Raw genomic sequence first — 22,197 nt, 5'->3', positions numbered from 1 at the left:
GCCCAGGGTCCGTCCCCAGGGGCCCCGGAGCCGGAAAGGACGTAGACCGCGGCCAGCAGCGCCACGGCCAGCGAAGCGGGCAGTTTATTAGGCCAGGCCCGCCCAGAGGTCAGTGTAGAGATGTCCGGTAGTGCCCTGGAGGGAGGCAGGCAGGTGGCGAGCTCTCCAGGGTCCCCGCAGGCCAGGTCACAGCATCGATCTGCAAAACAGACTCCATCAACTCCCAGCTGGGAAAGTGGGGGCTCAGGCGTGGGGAGGAGGCCTGGGGGGAGGATGGGAGGGGGGGGCGCTGGCTCCCCCCCCCCGGCTCTCTCCACCACGGCCCCTTCCTCGGGGAGCCCACAGCTCCCCCACAAAGTCAAGTGGGGCCCCCCTTCCGGTTCACCCGGGGCGGGGGGGGGGGGGCTGGGGGCTGGGCAGGAAGGCCTGAGGCAGCAAGTCCACCCTGGTGACCCTCCCCACCTGCCAGCCTCGGGTTTGCCCCAGGAGGGCGCCCCCCGCCCCGAGGACAGGTCTCTATTTCACGGATCAGAAGCCAGCCAGTGACTGCCGGGGACCACGGCTGCCAGCACGGACTCTCCCGGCCGGGTCAGGATGCCCTCCCGCCCCGCTCGCCCCGTCCTCACCCCCGGGACCCGCCTGAGCCCCCGACTCCGCTGCCCTTTGTGCACGCGCCTGGGGACCCCACCAACAACCCCAGCTCCTGGGAACCGGGGAACCTTGCCCATTTCTCCAGGGCTGCAGCTGCGCCGGGGAGGAAGGGACGGAGCTCCGTGACCTCTGCGAGTCTCTCTGGGTGGTGAGCCCACCAGAAAGCGGACTGTCCGGAACATAAGTGGACACCGGACAGAGGCCCCCCTGCCTGCCCATCACGCTCGGGCCTCGGGTCAGTCAGGGGGGCCTCTCCAGCATCCTCCCATGACAGGCCGGCTCCCACGTCCCTCCACAGGACTCCTCAGGCCTGGGGAGGGTCCAGAGGCGCCGGGCCTCAGGAAGGACCGCCCCTAGCTTGTGTCCCAGCCCACAGACTGGGCTCTCTGCCGGGGCCCTGCCTGGGGTCGCCTCCACCTCCCAGTGGTTACACGCCGTTCCTTCCATCTGGAATGCTTTTCCCTGAGATACTGGTCAGCTCTTCAAACGTCACCCTCTTGACGGGCGGCCCTGAGCACCCTGCCGAAAACCACGAGCAGCCTCACCCCCAGCCCCGAGGTCAGGAGGCGCACCCCCTGTCCCCTGATCCCGGGGCCCAGCCACAGGAGGTCCCCAGCACAAGCTGGGCCCAGGCAGGCCCTGTCCCGACAGCCGGGTGCGGGCCACGCCTCCTGAGCCTGGTTCCCTCCTCGACAAACTGAGGAAGTCTCAGCTGGCACCCCTCAGGCTGGCTTCGTGGCTCCAGGGACCTTCCCAGAGGGCTCGGGCCCGGCTGGCCCATCCTGGAGTCAGCAACCCTACCCCAGCCCCCTGCCTGCCTCTGGGCGTGGGGGCACCTGCAGTTGAGTGGCCTCGTGCCGGACGGGGGTGGGGGTGTCTCAGGGGGGGACCCACCCCATTCCCAGCTCTTCTAGGTGCCTCCTGGCCCCAGGACCCCAGCGCGGCGCCATGGCAGTGTATCCCCAGCCCTCAGGCGCCCAGCCAAGTCCCTCCTCAGACGGAGCCTCAGCCACAAGCCACACAGATGGATGCCGTTGAGCAGCACCAGCACACGGGATTTGGGTGGACCACGGAAGGGACAGGGGCGAGGCGGGGGTGGGCAGGGCAGGTGACGCCCAGGCTCTTCCTGAACAGCTGGGCTGCAGGTGGCCCCTGGGCTGGGGTCCTAGAGGGGCCTCTGGGACCTGCACTGCCAGCAGGGCATCTGCTCTCAGGGGGCTGGGGCTTGTCCGTCTCCAGGCTGCCCCTCCCCCTCCCTGGTCGGTGGCCCCCCTACACCTCTTCCCTTGGCTGGGGCCCCCCAGAGCCACCCCTCCCCGGGCCCCCCCACACACACCCTGCTTCTGTTTCTGCCCCGTGTTGCCTGTCGACTCTCAGAGAATCCTCACGCGCGGCCACCTTCTCCGTAGCCACCTCAGATACAAACTTCCCTGTCCTGTGTCCCTCCTCTGGCTCATGCACGTCCCCACGCGGGGGCTGGTCGGCACAGGAGGGGTCAGGGAGCCCCTCCCAGCTGCTGTCCTTGGGCAGCCCACTCACCGCATCTTGAAAACGGGCGCACGTTTTCACTGACCCCTCAGGTTGGATTCGATTCCCCTCCCAAGCGGCAAATGTGCCCGCATCCCTGGGCCACACAAACTCTGGGGTGACCCAGCAGACTCGCAGGCAAAGTCCACAGGGAGCCCGTGGATGAACACAAAGAAGCTGCCCAAACTGGCACTGGGCAGAGAGCGACAGGGCTACTAGTAAACTGGACGGTCCCTGCCCGGCCCAGGGAGGGCTCGGGGGTGTCCCTCACCAGCTGTGCCACCCGCTGTGTCACCGGAGCGTGTGGCCGAGGGCCAGGGACCGCGGGGACGTCGGGAATGCCAGGTCACAGGACTTGGGGCCAAGGACGAGGAAAACAGAGCACCTGCCGCGGGCAACTCCATAGGCCATGCTCCATGATGGTGGGGCCCTCCAGCCCCAGGAGCCAGATGCCTGGGCTCCCAGCTTCACTCCTCCCACCTGGCTGACCCCCAATGGCTGAGTGGGGGCAGGGACAGTGGGTGGCAGGGTCCAGGCCTGCTCTCTGGCCCTCCAAGCCCCCCTGCCTTCCACCCTGGAGCACTGAGCCCAGCCCCTCTCTCCCAGACCCCTGTCCCACCAGTGAGGCCCACACCGGCCTCCCCAGCAGAGGCTAGGCAGAGGGCAGAGGCCGCTCCTCCCAGCTCCCGGGAGAGCACCTTCACTTCCAGCGCCTGTGGAGGGACGGAAGGGGCCTGGGGGGCCTCTCACCCGGACCCGCAAATGCCCCGAGCCCCACGATCACAACAGACCACACTTACTTCCCAAGCGCCTGTCACACGCTAGGGGTTCCCCTGGGTTTGCTCATTTATCCTAAAAAGAGCCTGTAGGGTGGGGGGGGGGGCAGAGCTGGGACCCCGCTGAACCCGAGCCCTGACCTGCCAGGACGCTCAGGGGAAAAGTTAGGCACCACCTCCTCCTCCGCCCCCTCCACACCTCCTCCCTGCGCCTCACCCCTGCTCACTGGCTCCTGTGGTGACTTCTCAACCTCTCCTGTACCCGGGACGCCAGCTGCCAGGAGCCCCGGGAGGGGCGGACGGCCCTGCCGCGTGGGCGGACAACATGCAGGACGCCAGCCTCCGTGTCGCGGGAGCGGTGAACGCTTGCGTTAGTGCAAGAACGTCCCAAACGTTGCACGGGGCACACTCACACCAGCAGATGGTTTGTTCTTGATCGGAAGTTCACACTTAACCGAGCTCTTTTGAGTCGGCTGCATCTGGCGATTATGGTGGGGGTGTCGACTGGCTGAGCTCTGCCTGGGGCCTCTCGGTGCCCACTGCTGCGCGGCCCCCGACCGCGCCTGGGGGATCGGGGCGCTGACACAGAGCCCCGGGGCTGAATTCGGGTGCGGGGCCAGCTGGGGCCGAGCTGAAGGCCGAAGGGCCCAGTGGAATGTGAGCCTCAGGCAGTAGTCCCAGCAGCCTCCGGCCCCGGCCGAGGGAGCAGGGCCGGGCTGGATCCGGCACAGGCTGCACCGGCCCCAGGCAGGCCCTCCTGGGGACCCACCGCTCGCGGCGCCCACCCCTCCGCTCCCCCTGCCCCAGGCACGGCGCACCCCCTCTTCCAGCCCGGGCCCTCCCTCTCAGCCCCGGTCTCCTGGGCAGGGGCCACCATCACGGGGCCAGCACATCCACATAGCCCCACCACCCCTGCCACGGCTCTGCCCGGCTCCAAACACCCTCAGTGCCCCAACGACACTGGGCTGAGACCGGTCCCTTGGGCTGCATTCACCGCCCTCCAAAACGGGCCCCGGGCCTGCTTACCTTCTCCACCATCACCGGCTTTTTGCTGCAGCCGAACACAATTGTCACGGTCTGAGCTTTCTCGTCTCTTAAAAAGAGGTTCGGGACCAGCTTCGTCATGTGACCGGGGCCAGGGCTCAAGGTGTGACCAGGGTCAGGGCTCTGAAAGTGACCAGGGTCGGGGCTCAGAGTGTCCAGGTCATGCCCCGCACGCACCCTGGAGCATGCCCTCTGACCGGCTGAGGCCAGGCCACCCGTAAGCTCCCCCCGCTGCGTGGTGATGGCTGAGAGGCCTGGAGCACGGGTGTCACGCAGAGCCCTGGCCTGGCTCACCGGGGTCCTGGTGGGGACAGTCCCCACCTCTCAGGTCACCGTCAATGTCCTTCAGGTGCATCCTTCTCTCGTCCACGAACCACTCCGCCAAATGGTGCTGCTGCCGTCCCGCGACGAGGGGCCTCGGCTGCCAGGGAGGTGCCACCCAGACCCTGTGGGACCTCCTCCTGCCGATGGCCCGATGCCAGCCTCATGGGCCTGCCGGCTTCCTGGCAGAGTGTGGCCAGGGCGTGACAGCACATCCGGGCTAGCACACTGTCTCCCTCCTGGACCGAGGCCCGTGAGGGTCAGTCCCGCCCCGGGAAGGAGGTTCCTGGGGGCCTGGCGGGGAGCACCCTGGGGCATACATATTCTAGTGGTCCTTGCTGGTGACACTCTCTGAATAGCTTATTAGAGATTAATATTTAATTCTCTTCTGTGGATTTAGCTTAATTATTCAATTTATTATTGCAATTGCTGAGAAGCACCCAGAAGCAAAACTGCCTGCTTCGAGCAGGGAGATGGCACAAGAGGAGGGGCTTGCCACCCGCAGCTGGTTTGGCCGACTCTGCCCAGCGGGGGCCCTCCTGGGTCCCCCCGAAGCATCCTTTTCTTCAGAAAAACCCTCTTTTGTCTGTCAGGATGGGCCAAGGACGCTCCCGCCCAAGTGTCTTCCCTTCGGTGGGGCCAGAATCCCTGCGTCTAAAGGGGCCCTGAAGGCAGAGTCCCGTCTCCTTCTGCTTTGCGCTGGAGGCCACAGCCCAGAGAAGCAGGATGAGGAAGACGGGAGGAGGAAAGCGGTCAGGCACTCCCATGTCCCCGCAGACCTGCTCTAAGGGAGAGACTGGTTCATTTCACACCTGACGCCAATGTTCCACGAAGTTCAGTGGCTTAGTGGGAACAGTAGGCGGGGACTCAAACCCAGGGCCATCTCACCATCACAGACAAGGTCTTTCCTCAATCGGGCCCTCGGGTCGTCGTGCCCTGCTTCCGGCAGGGGGCTCACACCTCCCCAGTGAAGGGGAGGGCTCCTCCCTCCCTCATCTGCTGCTGGGTGTTCCTTGGGGGAAGAGCAAATGTCCTGGGGCAGGCAAGCCCGTGTCTCCTGCCACCTGGTGAGCAAAGGACACAGCAATGCCTGCGTGGCTGGCTGGGAGGGCTGACCCTGAACTCTGCCCCAAGGCCGAGGTGGGCATGGGGGTCAGGCCTGGCTCTGACCTTCTTCCTGCCCTGGATGAGCCCCTCAGAGACTCAGCCGACACCCATCAGGTGTGGCTACAAACTCTCGCTCCACCCTCCTGCTCACTGAGGGCCCAGTGCCCTGGCACAACCCTCAAGCTGCTGTGTGTTTGTAGCGACCGTGGTCACTGCAAGGAGGGCGTGGCCCAGTGGAGGGGCGCTGGCCCAGAGCCAGGAGTCGTGGACACCAAATCTGAGGCCAATGGGAGCTGGGGACGAAGGGAGGTAGGGTGGAGAGATAGATGGCAGGGGCTAAGCCCGACCTTCTTTCCAGGAATGAGGGTGGGGTGGCCCACAGGGCTCACGCTCCCTCCCTGTGACCGGGACAAGGGCCTGGCAGCTCAGGTCTGGGGGATGTTACCCAGGCCGAGGTTTCAGAGCTCAGCAGGGGAACTCGAATCCCCACTCTGGGGAGCTACATGGTGGGGGCAGGTCAGTGGCCAGTCTGGGGACAGTTCGCTCGAGATGGGGCTGTACAGAGAAGAAGGGGTCAGGCCAAGGCCCAGAGCAAGACAGGACGTAGGGAGGGGGTTGGAAACGCACCAAATGTGTGCACCAGCTGCGTGCACCAAGGACACCCATGGCTTCACCCAAGCCGTATAAAACACCCCAGCGAGGTCTGAGTGTCCCGGGCCCAAAGAGGAGGAACCTGGGACTCCACGCGCCACCTACCCAAGGCGCAAGGTTGGAAAGCCGGAAGCGTTCGGCCCAGGTCCTTTGACTCCACTCCCAGACCAGTTACGGCCCTCCAGCCCCGGCCCCGCCCCCAGGTCTAGACCCGCCCCGCCCCGCCCCGCCCCGCGCACAGCTCCAATCCCAGGCCAGTCGGCCACCAGTCCCGCCTGTCAGCTCAGCCCCTCCCTCAGCCACGCCCCCAGATTCGTCCCAGGCCAGCCCCGCCCCCAGACCCGGCCGGGTCCACCAGCTCCAGCACCCGCCTGCCCGTGCAGCACCCCACCTGCAGCGGGAAACTGGCCAACGCGCCAGCGGCTCCAACTGTGTCCCATGGTCCCGCCGTCCTGCCGAGTCCCACCCAGGGACCACGGGGCAGCTGTTCCGGCCGTAGATCCCAGGCTGGGTCTGGTAAGATGCCACCCCCTCTCCATGCTGGCTGACAAACTGCATCATGTCCGTCAACACCTCCCGCGCCACTCACACACTTGCCGCCTTCTGTGCCGGCCACCAGCACGCTCATGCTTTTTTTTTTTAATTTTTTTCATCTTTTTCCTGGCCAAGAGCCGTTTCCACTGGCTGCTTCAGTCCTGCCCTCCTCATATGGCCATCTGCCCGGCCGCGGTGGGAGTGCCAAGGGGCGGGGCAACCACATGCAAAGGGAGGGGGTCTGGCGTCTGCTATGGCTCCCTCAGGCCCACTGGGAAAGAACTGCTCCAGACAAGTGCCCCAGGGAGCCTCTGGCCTCTCGGCCTCTCCACCTGCCACCTCTCTCCTACTCAAGGCCCTGCACAATCCGGCCCCACCCAGCTCTTGCCTCAGTGCTCCACCCACTCTGCCGCCACACCTCTGCCTGGGCTGTGCCCTGGGCCTGGAGTGCCCTCCTCCTGGGCTGACAGAGGAGCCTATACCCACCTCTCGATACTCTGCTTTCAAGAGCCGCCTCCTCCAGGAAGCCCTCCAGCAGCACTGCCCCCATTACGGCTTCCACTGTGCTCCTGGCCGTTCACACCTCAAGGGCCTCCCTCTCCCTGAGGCTGTGAGCTCCTCAGGGTGGTGCTGGATCTGACCGCACCTGCAGCTGGCCAACAGGGAGGGACTGGGGTAGTTACCGAACCACATGGACACATCACCAACCTCTAGGTGGCTCTGAGCCCTGCCCTAGGCAACAGAGAGAGCAAGATAATGGCCCTGCTGGCTGGAGGGCCACACGGGAACATGGGGGAGAAAAGGCCAGCTTTGTCGCACCTCCATAAAGCAGAGCAGGTGCGTAATAACAGCGATACGATTAACTGTGCTAGCAATGATGGGGACAGTGAAACAGCCACCATCATGGAGTACAGACCCCCTCCGGGCCAGGCGCCCAGCAGGCTTTCATCACTAATGCTCACCATGACCCCAAAAAGTATGCTCCCATTTCACAGAAGAAGAAACTGAGGCTGAGGGCCATGGTGAAGCCCACCGCCCCCTTCTGCTCCTCAGCTCTGCTTCCAGCCTTCTTACTGGTCTCTGTCCCATCTGCCCTGTGACCGGGAGCTCTGGGAGGCAGGACCTGGGCCCCAGAGGAGAGATTTCCATGTGTAAACCCCCACAGAGCCCCCAGGACACCCAAGGAAGCCTCCAGCATCCCAGGCCTGGGCCAACCTTGGCCGGCGTGCTTACAGGCTCAGGCAGAGCAGCAGGGCAGCCCCAAGCCACCAGATCCCCGGCGACTGGACTCTCGGGACTTTGGCTCAGCACAGAGAGTTCATCCAATTCATCTCCCAAACTTTGGGGATGAAAGGTGCCACCACGAACGATCATGCCCCGACCACGAGCGGTCACCACTGAGCCATCTGGAGCCACCCAGAACACACACGCAGACCCTGGATCCACCTCAGGGGCACGAAGACCGGGTCGGAGGCCTGGCCATGGCACGCCCAGCTGTGTGGCCCGGGGCTGCACTTCACCTCCGGGCAAAGGTTTCTCTAACAGTCCCAACGGCGGATGATCATCCCCTCCCCCATGTTGCCCACTTCCGGGAACGGCCCTCCATCGGCCTGCACCTCAGTTCACTCGTCTGAACAAGGATACACCAGCACCTCCTTGATAAGGCTGCGGATGAAGTGAGACAATCCCCGGGCAAAGCTCCTACTAAGCGCTTGATGAGCAGAAAACAGAGCCACTGCTGTGTCCTGCCCTCCCAGGATGACACACTCAGGCCCTTATTCAAATTACAGCTCCAGGGAGCGGGGCCGGGCAGGGAAAGGTCTTTCCTGACCACACACGTATGGAAACATGCACACAGGCAGACACACGCAGACACATGTGAAAACACACATGCGTGTATGCACAGCAGAGAAGCATGGACATAAAAATCCAGGCTACACGTTTCCCAAATGGGAATCAATGTCTTTTGGTCGATATTTCACAGCTTTCAGAAAACATTAAAAACATGACGTGCTAGAAGCCTCCATTTAGCCCCTTAAATTTTTTGTGCTCGTGAAAAATACTCCATTGATTGTTGCCTAGATACCGTCATCTTCTGTCCCCCGAAGCCCAGCCTGTGACTCCGGCAGGGAGCCTGGGACCCAGGACAGGCAACTGTCAGCGCTCTGCTGGCCTTCTACCCCTTCACTCACCCATTCTGCCCCGGGTGCTGCACTTGGCCGGCGACCACAGACGGCTCACATCCCACAGGGACCCACGGACAGTCCACGGCAACCAAAGTCCAACATGAAAAGCGGTCCTGGGCTCGGCCGCTGCAGCCGTGCGTGCTCAGGAGGGCGGTGGGGTGGGGGGCTCCCCGGAGCCCAAGGACTCCCCTGCTTCTACAAGGTTCCACAGCCAAGATCTGGACAGTGGCGCACCAGGAGCCCGTCCGCCTGGTCTGTTCAGACGGCTACTGTGTGCCCACTGCAGCAGCCGGGGAACGAGGGACACAGGGTGAGCCTGCAGCCAGAGCCCTCTGCCCCCTGGGCCCAAAGGAGTCCCAGCTGGGCTGCCGGGGGGGAGCTGTGGTCACCTCTGGACACCTCAGTGCCGTGGGCAGTGCTGGAGACCCAGAGTTACCCTAAAATCCTCTTCCAGGCCCAACATGTGAGCCTGACCCCGAACTTCATCTCCAGTGTGAGGCCTCCTCACCAAATGACCAGGCTTGGACATGCTTCTGGAAACAGTTGCACTTTCCTGGGCGGGAAAGGGGGTTCCGACAGGGGCATCGGGGCTCAAGGCCGGGGCGACTTAGGGAGAATGGGCACGTGGGCTTGTCCCACTGTGTTTTCCCACTTGCCTGCCAGGGCCAAGGAAGCCCAGTCCTGACCACAGACTCAGTCTACACTCTGGTCACACCCGGAGCCCCGACTCAGTCCCAGACCAGCCTTCACGCTTACATAAATTGAGTAAGGGGACTCTGGGGGCGCCTTCCCCACTGTGGAGCCTCCTGGCACTTGTCCTCCCGGACGTCTGCTTGGTGGCAGCCGCTGTCCCCACCCGAGTGAGCTCCCCCTCCTGACTCGTCCCTCAGGCCCCATGAGGACCGGGTGCGAGCTGGATGTGCAAGGCCCTCGGTAAATGGGAAAGAGCTGAGCCACGGTGGGGGTGCACAGGGGGTGACCCAGACCGCGGTGTGACGTCGGTTGTGGGGGGCTCCTCTGCCCCCTTGGAGCTGCCCGGATGGCAGGGTCTCACCCGTCGCACAGAAACGGGCACATGCACCCGGCCGTCATGTGGGGGGACTTCTTCCAAGTCGGGGAGCCGAGCTCCTCCCCCAGAGACTGCTGTTCTCTGAGGAAATCATACCCCAGCATTTGCATCAAGCCTCTTCCTTCCTCAGAGTGCTGTTTATATTTAGCTGCCTTCGTCCTCAGAGCAGCTCGGTGGGGCGGCGAGGGAAAGAGGGCAGCCTCCCCAGGCCCGCTTCTCTGGGACCCGAGCCGGAGGGCGGCCTCCGCGTCCCCCAGCGAGACCCTGCAGCCCTGGCCGGCTGCTCACAGACGGCGTCCAGGGTGCCCGGCCCCTCTTCTGGCCCAGCTGGCGCACCTGAGCCGATGTGTCCCTGCGTGGCCTGCGGGGACCCTTGGCCGAGGAAAGGGCTCCAGGGTGCAGAGTGGGGAAGCGGCTGGGTGGCCTCAACTATTCCCCAGCCCCAGAAGGGAAGGCGGGGGGTGGGGGGAATCTGAAGGGGAGAGAGGGTGTGCTGGCAGGAATCAGAGACCCAGCCCTGGAGGAAGAGCGAGGGGAGGGTCTGGCCTTTACAGCCCCGCCTCGCCTCACCTCCAGATCACTGGGCATCCGTCTGTGGGGCCCCAGCTTCCTCCCAGGCACCTCTGTGTGGCTCCTGCAGACGTGGGTCATGGCTTCAGACAGCAAGATGTCCCCCAGGCCCCCTCTGTCCTGCTGCCTTGCCAAGCCTCTTCTGCCCCTTCTGAGCTCTGCACACGAGGGGCCCAGGCTTTGCGTGACTGAGGGCAAGCCCTGAGGACGGGCCGGTGTCCCCGGCAGAACGGGGCACCAGTGCTGATGGGCGTCCATCCCGTGGGTAACATGCCTGCCAGCCTCAGGTGTCACACAAGTGGAGCTCTGGCAGTGTCCTGGGGCTGTGGTCACACGTGACCGCAAATGGAGTGACTTAAAACAACAGGAAATGCTCTCCCACAGCGTGGAGGCCAAAGTCTGGATGCCATGTCCACAAGGCCTCCAGGGAAAGATGCTGCCTGTTCTGCCCAGGCCCCCACACCTCCAGCCGAGGGGCACCAGCTGTGGACCCCAGCAGGAGGGGGCCGGGGACAGGCTTACTGCTCCTGAGTCCCAGCTGAGGACCTCCCAGGTCGGGGGGCAGGAGGCACCGGCTCCCCAGGTGCCCAGGAGGATGACAGTCCCCACCAGGGCAGCCACGAGGGCGGGGCAGGGAGGCTGCCTGGGCCCCGGCCCCCCCCCTCGCGGGGCTCCAAGGCCTCTGCCCCCTCAGGGGTCCCACCCCACCCAGCCTGCCACTTGAGGCAAGCTGCCGACCTCACCTGGAGAGCAGGCCCCTCCCATAGTCCCACCACCCAAGCAGGAATTCTCTCTGCGGGCCCAAAACTTCAGCAGCGAAGGGACCCCCGGGGGAGCCAGGCCGCGCAGGGCTGCCGTGTGTCATCGGGAAGTTCTGCAGCAGATCCAGGGATAAGCCGAGTACCGGGCGCCAGGGCCGGTTCACACACAGCGTGCTCCCGGGGAAAGCCAAGACCTTCTGAGTCCGGGGCTCCCTTGGCCCCAGGGTTCAGCCAGGGTGGGACCCTGCCCAGCTTGGGGCACCAGGAGGACCAGCCCCTGCAGGCTGACAGCAAACGGGTCTCCCTCTCCACCCCCACCCCTCCTTGTTCTGGCTGCCTGCATCCCAGCCCAGCCGTAGGGACAGTGTGACCCAATCAGAGGCTGCCCGCCAGGACAGGGCTCTGGGCTGTCAGGGCTCCCCACTCCTGCCTTGTTGGGGTGGCTCTCAATGAGAGCGGCACTCATTTTTGTTTTTTGTTTTTAATGTTTATTTATTTTTGAGAGAGAGAGAGGGAGAAAGCGCGTGTGCATGGGGGGGGGGGGGCGCAGAGAGAGGGAGACACAGAATCCAAAGCAGCTCCAGGCTCTGAGCTGTCAGCACAGAGCCCCATGTGGGGCTTGAACTCATGAACCACGAGATCATGACCTGAGCCAAAGTTAGCCGCTCAACCAACTGAGCCACCCAGGCACCTGGAGAGAGCAGGACTTCTAAGACAAGTCTGGATGTGGGACCCTGAGGGCTCTGGGCTGTACTGACTGCCCACAGAGCACCCTGCAGCCCCCCCTCACCTGCTGCCCGCCACAGACACTGCCGTAGGCTGTGATGGGGATCATGGGGACAATGACTGGGGGGGACACCGAGGGAGGCTATGGAGCCCAGTGGGGTCTGCTTGTTCCTCCCTGAAACCCCCACCCAGCACCCGCAGTGTCCCAGAGCTGGGCCCAGGTGCTGGACACCAGGGCGCCCTGAGGAGACAGATGTCCCTTTGCACCATTGCCCCCCTCCACCCACCCCCTCCCTGCAGCCAGAAGGACCCTTCTGAAGTGCAAAGCCTCTGCAGCGCCCTGGATACAAAAGCCAGCCTCCAGGGTGACCCCCTGGTCCACCCTCCCTGGAGCCATGCCCAGTGAGGCGCCCCTCACCCCCGCGGGGCCGGCCCCGAGGAAGTGGTAGTCTGCCTGCCTCCCTGGGACCCCTCGCTCTGGGGGAGCCAGATTCCAACCGGATCGTCCTGCCCCTCATGTGCTGGGCCCCTCGTGTGCCGAGCTCAGAAGAAGGGGCGGAAGAGGCTTGGTAGGGCAGCAGGACAGAGGGGGCCTGGGGGACATCTTGCTGTCTGAAGCCATGACCCACGTCTGCAGGAGCCACACAGAGGTGCCTGGGAGGAAGCTGGGCCCCACAGACGGATGCCCAGTGATCTGGGTGCAGCCCCAGCCCACATGTGCCTGCACCCTCGGGAGAGACCCTGAGCAGCGCTTCCATATTCCTGACCCACAGAACCTGTGAGATAGTAAGTGTTTATTGCTGTTTTTAGCCACTAAGCTCTAAGCCAATCTGTTTCGCAGCCACAGAGAAGCCAGACACCTGCTCAGCACGCCGTGCCGGCTCCCACTGTCGCTGTGGCCGCGTCCCATGCCCCGTCTCAGTCTCCCATCCGCTCCAGCTCCTGCCCAGCCCCAGGACAGGCCCAGCACCTGCTCCCCACTGTCCAGCACCCCCGCCAGGGTCCTGGCACCCGCCCGCTGCACCTCCCAGCATGCTCTGCTCGCTGGCCGGCCCAGGGGAACTGCCAGTCGGGACCCTTCGGAAGTCGGTGCCTATATGAAGGGAGCTTTGGGTCAGCCGCCCCCATGGCTGTGGGCTCCAGGAAGGGGGCCCCCACCTGCCACATCCCCTGCTGGGTCACCGGGGCCAAACCCACGCCAGGCACAGAGGAGGCTGGATGGATGCACAGATGAGCGGAAGGGTAGAGGGCCAGATGGCGTGGGGGCAGCTGGGACACTCACCGTCAGTGGCATTACTTTCGGATAGAGGTGGCAGTGATGAGGATGATGACCAGCAGGACAGTGACTCCAACCAACAGGAAGCAGCACTTGATCTTGCGTCTCTGGAGCTGGGAGACAGAGAGAGAGAGACAGAGACAGAGACAGAGAGAGGGAGAGAGGTTGTTATGGTGACCTGTAACTCAGCCTCCCATCCTGGGGGCATTTGGTACATGCCTGCTTCAGGCTGTGGGCCAGGAAGAGCCTGTCCCTTGCCAGGCGCTCTGCCCTGAGCTGGCACACAGGCTTCGGGCTGGCCCTGGAGCCAGGCCCAAAGGGAAGGAGGCAGCCAGGCCTCGATGTAATGTCCAGTTGGCCCCCTTTAGCTCGGGAGGGGGGGGAGTCCTTAGCCACAGCCCTTCTTCGAACCTTGTTTTCTTTATAAGCACAGGTTGATGCCCCTGACTCTAGGGGGGACATTTGAAAGCCTTAATTAAGACGAGGCATGGAAAGTACAGAATGTAGCCCTCACCAGATATTCTTATTCCTGTATATTGTTGTGGTTACTATTAATTGAACAGGTTCTGGGCCCCACCAGCAAAGTCCTCATGGAGAGGGAGACACACAGATCTGTGCTGGGGACTCATGGGTGGATGACGATTGGGAGGCTTCTGGAAGAAAAGATACTTTATCTGGGTCCTGGAGGAGGGGTGGGGACTCTCCAGGAAGGTCAGGAGGTGGAAGGCAAGGGACCAAGGGAGAACCCAGGGCAAATGGGGGCTTAAAATGATCTGGTAGGTCACCAAGTGGCCAGCGCGGGTAGGGAAGGTAGGAAGGCAAGGGAGACAGATGGGATGGGCCTGCAGATTGTACAGGGGTTTGGGCAGCAAAGCCAGGGACAGCACAGAAGACAGTGAAGAATTTTAAGCAGGGAGAGAGTGTAGTGAAGAGGCCACTTGGGAAGCAAATGGAGAAGGTGGGTTGGAAAGTGGAGAAGAACCATGAAGACTGGTCACAAGGAAGGCTGATCCGTGGAAGGGAAGGTGTCTGGAGAGAAAAGGGAGGATCAGAGGGGACAGAGGCAAGACCAGGAGAGGAATCCTCAGAATCACCTGGTTGTGACTGAGTATGCAAGGGAAGTGAGATAAATAAGTCAAGGATGAGTCCCCCAGGTTGCCCATCTGGGTCATCAGGTGGATGCTCTGGCTGTCCATTCATTTATCCATCCATTGATTCCACCCATCCACCCATCCACCTATCCTTCCATCCATCCATCCATCTGCCCATCCATCCATCCATCCATCCCTCCATCCATCTACCCACCCACCCACTTATCCATCCAATCATCCATCCATCCACCCACCTACCTACTCATCTACCCATCAGCCTGTCCATTCACCCATCTACCCACCCATACATCCACCCAACTCCCTATCCATGCACGTATACACCCATCCACCCACCCTCTGTCCATCTTTCTCAAAATGGCTATAGGTGGGGGTGGGGGTGGGGGTGAGGCACAGAAACTCAGCCATGAGTGAGGGGAGGAATTGGTGGTGACGAGGGGAGTTAGGGGGCTTCTTGGAGTAGGTGTGACTGAACTTGGGTTTGGAGGGGATGGTGTCCACAATGAGTTTTGGGGTGAGGGTCCAGTCCCACTGTAGGGTGGCAGGGGGGGTCTGCTGGGTGTTGGATGGGTATTTAGCTCCTTCAAGCTGCCTTGGTGTCATTCTACTTTGGAAGGGACGCACACACCATTTGAAGATCAGCCATCATCTGAACAGCTCTGCTTCCCAGCCTTGAGTGCAGTATTACTACCCCGGGTTCTAGGCCACCACACAGTCACAGAGAGGTTAGGTGACCTCCCCCGGGGTTCCAAGATGGTGCATACAGATCTGAGGCTCAGGTCTCCCTGCCCCCAGCTGTTGTCACGAGTCACATGCCAACTGTGTGTGGGAGGGAGGCAAGGAGGGGCCGGGAGGCCCAGAGTAAATGAGAAACAGACCTCTAGTTGCTAAGAGCCGGGGGTGGGAGGGCAGAGAAACCCACAGCCCTGCTAGCAGGGAAAGAGAACCTGAGCCAAGGAGCAGTTCAGGACCCAGGACAGCGCCTGGGCTGAGGCCCCTGGTGTCTCTGTCCGTGGTGCAGACGCACAGGCACCGTCCTCATCGGCAGGACAGCTGCCCTTTCCCGAGCCTTGCGTGGTGCCGACAGCAGGCTGTGTGGATTTGTTCACACTATCCTCACCCAGAGCTCAGAGGGTGCCCTGTCAACACCCTGGTCTGCAGATGATAGCTCAGACAGGTGACGTAGCCTGCCCAAAGCCACCGGCTTGTGAGCTGCAGGGCCAGGATTCAAATCTGGCCTCCAGCGACGCAGCCAGCTCTTAAGCACTGCACGCCCCCCACAGATGGGATGCCCCGAGGTCTGACCCTCCACACACATCCGGCCCCTAAAGGAAGCTTACGCATGGAACCGGTTACATGCTTCATCACCCGCACGGATCTGGGAGCCCCCAAGGGAGGTGATGTGCCGTACGGAGCACAGCACCTGCGGTCAGGAAGGGCTGGCTTCAAGCGCCGTCCTCACATCACAGCCTGACTGCCTGACCTAGGGCATGTCACTGGCCTCCCGGAGGCTCCAGTGTCTGGCTATCCCATCTGTGCAGCCCGGGCAGAGCCCAGCCAACGGGACCCTGCATGGCCTCATGCTCACCATCTGCCAGGGTTGTGTCCACACCTGCTCTGCCTGGGCCCAGATCAACCTTCCCGGACCATGACCTTGTCCTGGATGGCAGCCAAATGCCTCCTTGGATGTGATCTGCACTCAGACCTGTCTCTCCACCTCTACCCTCCAACCCTCCACCTCACTGAGGCAGGGAAGGGAGGCGGAGAAGCTGGGAGACACAGGAACAGCCAAAGGGACTGGGCTAGGGTGGAGAAGGATCCCCAGAGAGGCAGGAGAGATCACCTGGAGAGGAATGGGGGGACAAGTGACTCCTTGGCACCTTCCAAACCTACAGCAGCCTCCACCAAGCCTGGCCCCTTCCAGTCCCCTCTCTACCCCACCAGCAAACTGCCACTGGGTCTCTCCACTGACTTCAAGGGGAAGAGGCAGGTGGGGCCGTGACAGGCAGGGCCCAGGGGCTACCAGAAGCCCAGGCTAGGACATATGGTGGAGGTGGAGGCAGTCCTTTGATGAGGAGCTCTGCAGACCCAACCCGCAGCTCCCCTCCTGGCACGAGGCAGAGCCCACCCCCAGCCACCTCTGCTCCAGCCCCCAGCACCTGCCGCCTCCCCTGCAGGGAGGGAGCCTTGTGCAGAGGCACCAACTCCCGAGGGGGCCACTGGCCAGGAGCTGAAGATGTCACCTCAGTTCAGCGTCCAGCAGCAAGATGAGGGGCGGAGGGCAGGGCATGGGTCACCTGATGGGCTGACCTCTCTGGCTCCCTGGTGACCTTCCAGTAAAGCATGGAGAGACTTCCTTAAGGATGTGGAAGGGTTTTCCCATTGAATATCGCTGACTCTGAAAGGGGAGGAGGCCACACAAGGTGCCAAGCTCGGGCCATTTTTAAAGGCTGGAGGAGGGCCCTGGACCCAGGCAGGGGCTGCTGAGTGGGCGGATGGCTGGGGCCTCAGAACAGCCCCCCCATGAGCCCCCCATTTCCCTGTGCTGGGGAGGCACCCTCATCTACAGCAAGCCCTTCAGTGGTTAGAGGGAAAGTGCCAACAGCGATGCCACAGCACTGCCCTGGGCGATCTGGTGGCACGGGCTGAGCTGTGTCCCCCCAAAAGGATATGCTGAAGTCCTAGCCCCCAGGACCTCAGAACAGGGCCTTACTTGGAGACGGGGCCTTTATGGAGGTGATGCCGTTAAAGCGAGGTCATCGGGTGGGCACTGATGCATCATGACTGGTGTCCTCGTAAGACGGGCAATTTGGACCCGGGTCCACAGGGAGAACGCCGTGTGAACACGGGGACGGCTGTCTGTGTACTGGCCAAGGAGAGGGGCCGGAAGAGATTCGCCCTCACGGCCCTCAGCAAGAGCCAGCCCCGGGGTGCCCGGCTGGCTCAGTCCATAGAGCATGTGACTCTTGATCTCGGGGTTATGGGTTCAAGCCCATGTTGGGTATAGACATCACTCAAAAATTAAATCTTAGGGGCGCCTGGCTGGCTCAGTGGGTTGAGTGTCCGACTCTCAATCTCAGCTCATGATCTCATGGTTTGTGGGATAGAGTCCCAAGTTGGGCTCTGTGGTGATAGGATGGAACCTACTTGGGAGTCTCTCTCTCTCCCTCTCTCTCTCTCTGCCCCTCCCCACTCACTTGCACATGCTCTCTCTCTCTCAAAATAAATAAGTAAACCTAAAAAAATCTTTTAAAAAAATTAATTTAGAAAGAGCCGATCTTGCTGACACCTTGACCTTGAACTTCTGGTCTCCAGACTATGGAACAGTGAACACTGGCCTTTCAGCTGCCGCATCTGTGGTGATTAACTGAACAGACCCAGAGCCATTTCCTTGCTGACCCTGGAGAGTGGCCTCCTGATGGAGAGCTCAGGGGCGGAGCCAATTCTCAGCCTCACCCAGCCCAGCCGTGGGCACCCTTGCCAGAGAAGAGCTGTCCCTTCCTCCTCTGCCCAGGTCTCCCCAAAGCCCTCACTGCCCAGAGGTGGGGAGCCCCCGCAGCAAGGGGCCACAGGTCACTCTCTGGGAGCAAGGGTGGAGTCCCCCAGCCCTCTACCCATGTCCAATACCCAAGGGGCTGTCACGAGGCCCCCAGTGACCAGACTTCCAAGACACAGAGTCCCCCTGTCCTGATGGCTGCCCGTCTCCGTCCTCCTAGGGGTGGCGCTGGGCACCACACACCGGCCACGATGCTCAGGACGGCCCGTTTCAGAGATGCAAACACCGAAGCTGGGAAACGCCCTCCCAGCCCCTCAGTGTGGTTTTGGGACAAAGCTGTCCGGGGACCAGACAGGAAGGAAAGGGCAGGGAGAAGACACCACAGGGGACAGGGACCCCAGCCCTGCCTTCATGCCCAAGTGGGGGTCTGGGTCCTGCCTCCGCTTGGCTCCCTCACACTCCAAGGAGCCACTGTGACTAATCACTCTTAAATGACAGCCCTGCATTGAAGGAGCTGATGGGGCTGACAGTGGGGGGCCAATTAACCCAAATTATGAATTACGCTCTTGATGGGGGCCCAATTAGTGTCAGCTGTGCGGTCAAAAGCTCCTGCGCAGTAACAGCTGGGGGAATGCGGCCCCTATCAGGCCTGCTCGGCCTCCGAGGGGGCGGAGGGGTGGAGTCTAAGTTACAGGGGTGGGTGGAGACAGGGAGAGGGTGGAGTCTAAGTTACAGGGGTGGGTGGAGTCTAAATTCGGGCGGGCCTTGCTCCGCGGCTCCTCCTCTGCCTACCGGGCGTCACTCAGAGAACTCCTGCTCCATCGGCAAAACCCAGGCCGGCACCGCCACCTCCAGGATGCCCTCCCCCAGCCCGTGCTTCCTCCCACACAAAACCTGCTGCTTCTGCGCCAGCTCGGCCTCTTTCTTCCCACTAGGACACTGCAGGTGGGAGCGTGTTTGGCCGACTGCTGCCCTGACCTGGGCAGGGCTTAGCGGAAGCCAGAGGACCAAGGGGAGGGGACCGGCTGTGCCCACGTGGGGCCCTGCCGCCGCCCTCAGGCCTCCACAGGCTCCGTGTCCACGCTGAGAGAGGACGGACGCTGGGTCATCAGTCCAGGGGGCACACACGCGGGTGCCGCCACCCTCCGCCTGCTCCCCCTTCCGCTAAAATGAGGGAACAGGGTGTACCCCCACAACAGGGACTGAGGCGGCAGCGCTGGAGGGGGCGGGTGAGCCCGGCTGAGGGGAGAGGGGCTTCGGGGCCTGCAGAGGTGCGCAGTCAGGTGAGAAGCAAGGCCGGAGCCAGCCTCAGAAGCAGGGGAGGGTGAGCGGAGAGACTCCCAGGCTCCCTCCTCCCCACCCCTGCAATTCTCTGGGACTCCAGGCCCAGTGGAGGGAGCCAAAGCTGTGGTCACAGTAGCGGCTGGCCGGCCGGAACCTGGGAGAGCTTTCTCCAAAGGCCCACGGGCCAGGCTCTGGGAATACCCCACGCACCCCTGGCCTCTGTGCGCCCCAATAAAGGTCACGGCCAGCTCACACTAGGTGAAGCCCCAACGCGCGCGCGCACCCTTCTAAGCAGCATTTCGGTGCCGCAGCCTTAGATACGGCACCGCGTAAGGACCCCACACAGCGGGGAGCACGGTCATCACAAGGGACGGAAAACAAAGCGAACAAAAAAAGAAATTCAAGGAACTAGAGTCTGTGAGTCTGTGCAGGAACAGAAGGAAACTCCGCACAACTGACAGGATCCTCGGAGAGCAGAGAACACGCCCCCGGGACAGGCTGGGGGGAAAGGCCTGGGGGGAGGGGCAAGTCCCCAAAGCTCTCCAAGCCCTGCCCCCTGCACCTGCAGGCTGCGCGAGGGGCGGGGCCCGCCTCCCAGAGCCGGGCCAGGGAGCAGCCCGGCGGGACTGTGGGGTGAGAGGACCCCAGGGCAGCACGGGAAGGCTGCTCTGCCCACTCCCCAGCTGCCCGACCAGCACCAGGGGCGGGGTCTGGGGGTCCGCCGGTGACCTAGTGACAAGCATGGCCGCCCAGACACTCCCTGAGGAACTGAGGACACTTGCCCACGGAGCTGCCACGAAGTGGGGTGTCAGGCCTCCAGCCGGCAGGCCGGGCCCCCCAACCTGCTCCCCTCCGGCCTCCACCTGGCTCTCCCCACCCGGAAAGGGCCTGGATGGGGCTCCAGGGCGGCCCGCCCTTCCCTCCAAGACTCCTGCTCTGAGCCTGCTTCCTCGTGTGACAGGAGGGGCGATACCACCCCTCATGGCTTCTCTGAAGGTGGACGCCCGCCTGGACCCAGATGATGCATCTCTGCACACCTCGGCCTCGAATTCTAGGGCGGGCCCCTGCACAGGCGGCCGGTGACCCAGGCCAGCAGGGCCTGCGTCCGGTGGGTGCTCACCAAAGCCAGAGCCTCTTCAGGGGTCCAGGGCAGCTGGAGGCCTCTATGCCTGACCTGACGCTGCCCTCAGCCTCTGGGTCCTGCTGTCCTGTGTCACAGTGGTCCAGAAGGGCCAAGTGGGGGTCCTGGAAACCCGTCTCCAGCAGCCATGGGCTCACTGGGGAGAAGGGAGCCAAGAGAAGGGAAAGCAGGATGGAGGCTGAGAGGGGCGAGGGCATCGGGGCATCAGGTGCTGGGCTTGGGACTCGGTGGGACCAAGGGCAGCCCCCGCCTTCGCCTCCAGGGACCCTTGCTGACACCCAAGGCCTCGAGTACTGGGCCTGGTGGTCCGGGTGAGGACGCAGCCCAGGGAAGGGCAGTGACTGGCCCAGGGCCTCCCAGTGAGGGGGCTGGACTCCTGGGCCAGACCCCGTGCCCCCAGCCCACACAGCTCTGTGCCCTCTCTCTCGGCTGGGAGCTCGGCCCCTCCGCCCCTGCCCTCTGACCCACCAGTACCCTCCTTCCCCACCCCCCCCCCGAAAGCTGCCCAGCCCCCACCCCACTCCTCAGAAGCCGCTTCCCATGCAAATGTATTCAGAATACATGACATTTCAGAAACATCTATTTGTATATATTTAGACTCCATTTCAAAAGAATTATTCAAAATCGGAGCCATTTGGATAGACGGGTGTGGAACGGATTGTTTCTTAAGTGTTCACGTTAAAAATATCATGTTTTCTAAGTGGATCAGAAATGCTGTAATTATTGAAATGGGCACATTCTGCTGGGGGGAAATTACAGAATCATGACTTGATTTACGGATTCTGTGTCCTGAGGACGGTGCTCAAGGGGCACCTGTCCCAGGACAGCACTGGGGCACCTGCTCCAGAACAGGGCACGGGGCACCTTCCCCGGGACAGGGCGCAAGGGCACTCACCCCAGGATGGCACTGGCCAGAGCCCCGGGGGCTTTGGTGGATGCCACACTCCGCCAGGTGAGTGCTGGCCCTGCTGCGCTGGGACCCGCCCCAGGGGACCGACAAGGTGTAGGGCAGGAGGGGGCCGGTGCAGGTCAGTGTCTGAGGCAGAGGTGGGGCTGGAGGTTCTGAGGTCCGGGGAAGGAGCTGGCTCATCCAGGGGCCTGGGACGTGGAGGGGCTGGGGCTGGGGCGGCCAGGCCTCATTCTTCTCTCCTGGGCTGAACACCAGCCTGGCCCCCCCAACCCCAACTCAGCCCACCCCCACGAAAAACCCCACCTGTACACCTGCCTCTCTCAGCTTGATGCAAGGCCTCACCAGACTGCCTCCTCCTCCCTAAATATGGCCCCAGCCCCAGGACCTTTGCACTGTTGCTCCTGCTGTTTGAACCATCCTAACCCCCTTTCCCACGTGGCTCAGGTTCCAACCTGAAAGTATGTCCTGATGCCTCAGGGGATGCCCACCTGCCCACCCCACGTCGCTGCCCTCTGTGATCAGGATGGTGGGCTTGTCTTCTCCTCCCCTCTGAGCCCATGACTTCTGGTGGGCAGGGCTCAATTACGCCAGGCTCAGGACTCCCACCCTGGGCAGTGTCACTGGTGGGGACAGAAGCGGGCCAGGGAGCCAGGCTCCGTGCACTGCGGTCTTCACTCACTGGCTGTAGAAAGCAGGCTTGGTGACCACCCTTCACGCATGCGTGCAGGGGTGAGGCCGGCATCCCTCCGAGGGGGCCCCGGGGGTTGGCAGAGCACTTGCCACATGCCGGACCCAAAGCAGGCGCCTACCAGGGCCAGTCCCTCCAACAGAACGTCTTGTCGGTGAAAGGAACCCAGCCTGTGCTTCCACGCCGGATGGAGTCAACCCTGACCAACCTGGTCCCTCCGTCGGGGACCAGGTGTCTCCGGGCGCTCAGGGGAGGGTCCCCTGGTGGGACCTCCTCAGGGCTCAAGGGGACACAGCATTAGGTAGAAGCCTCCGAACAAAGTCCCCAGGCCCAGCAATGCCACTTGGGGAGTACTTGGGGGACAGCTCAT

The 22,197-nt window shown here is 62.9% G+C and overlaps 1 protein-coding gene across 3 annotated transcripts in view; it reads right to left on the bottom strand.

Annotated features, from left to right (window-relative positions):
• Positions 1-22,197, bottom strand: part of TSNARE1 (t-SNARE domain containing 1) — a 153,555-nt gene continuing 131,358 nt past the window's right edge. The window contains exons 13-14 of one of the 3 annotated variants that reach the window (XM_027063779.2): positions 13,206-13,312; positions 1-199 (exon numbers count right to left, since the gene is read on the bottom strand). In XM_027063779.2, the coding sequence (XP_026919580.2) occupies positions 13,217-13,312 (96 nt within the window). In that variant the 3' untranslated portion in view covers positions 1-199; positions 13,206-13,216. Of the gene's footprint in view, positions 200-12,473; positions 13,017-13,205; positions 13,313-22,197 lie in introns of those variants that run through there. The other 2 variants (XM_027063777.2, XM_053208711.1) reach the window with 2 other exon arrangements.

This window comes from Acinonyx jubatus, chromosome F2 (assembly GCF_027475565.1).
Source record: "Acinonyx jubatus isolate Ajub_Pintada_27869175 chromosome F2, VMU_Ajub_asm_v1.0, whole genome shotgun sequence".
Lineage (NCBI taxonomy): Eukaryota > Metazoa > Chordata > Mammalia > Carnivora > Felidae > Acinonyx > Acinonyx jubatus.
This window is presented reverse-complemented; position numbering and strand designations above follow the sequence as displayed.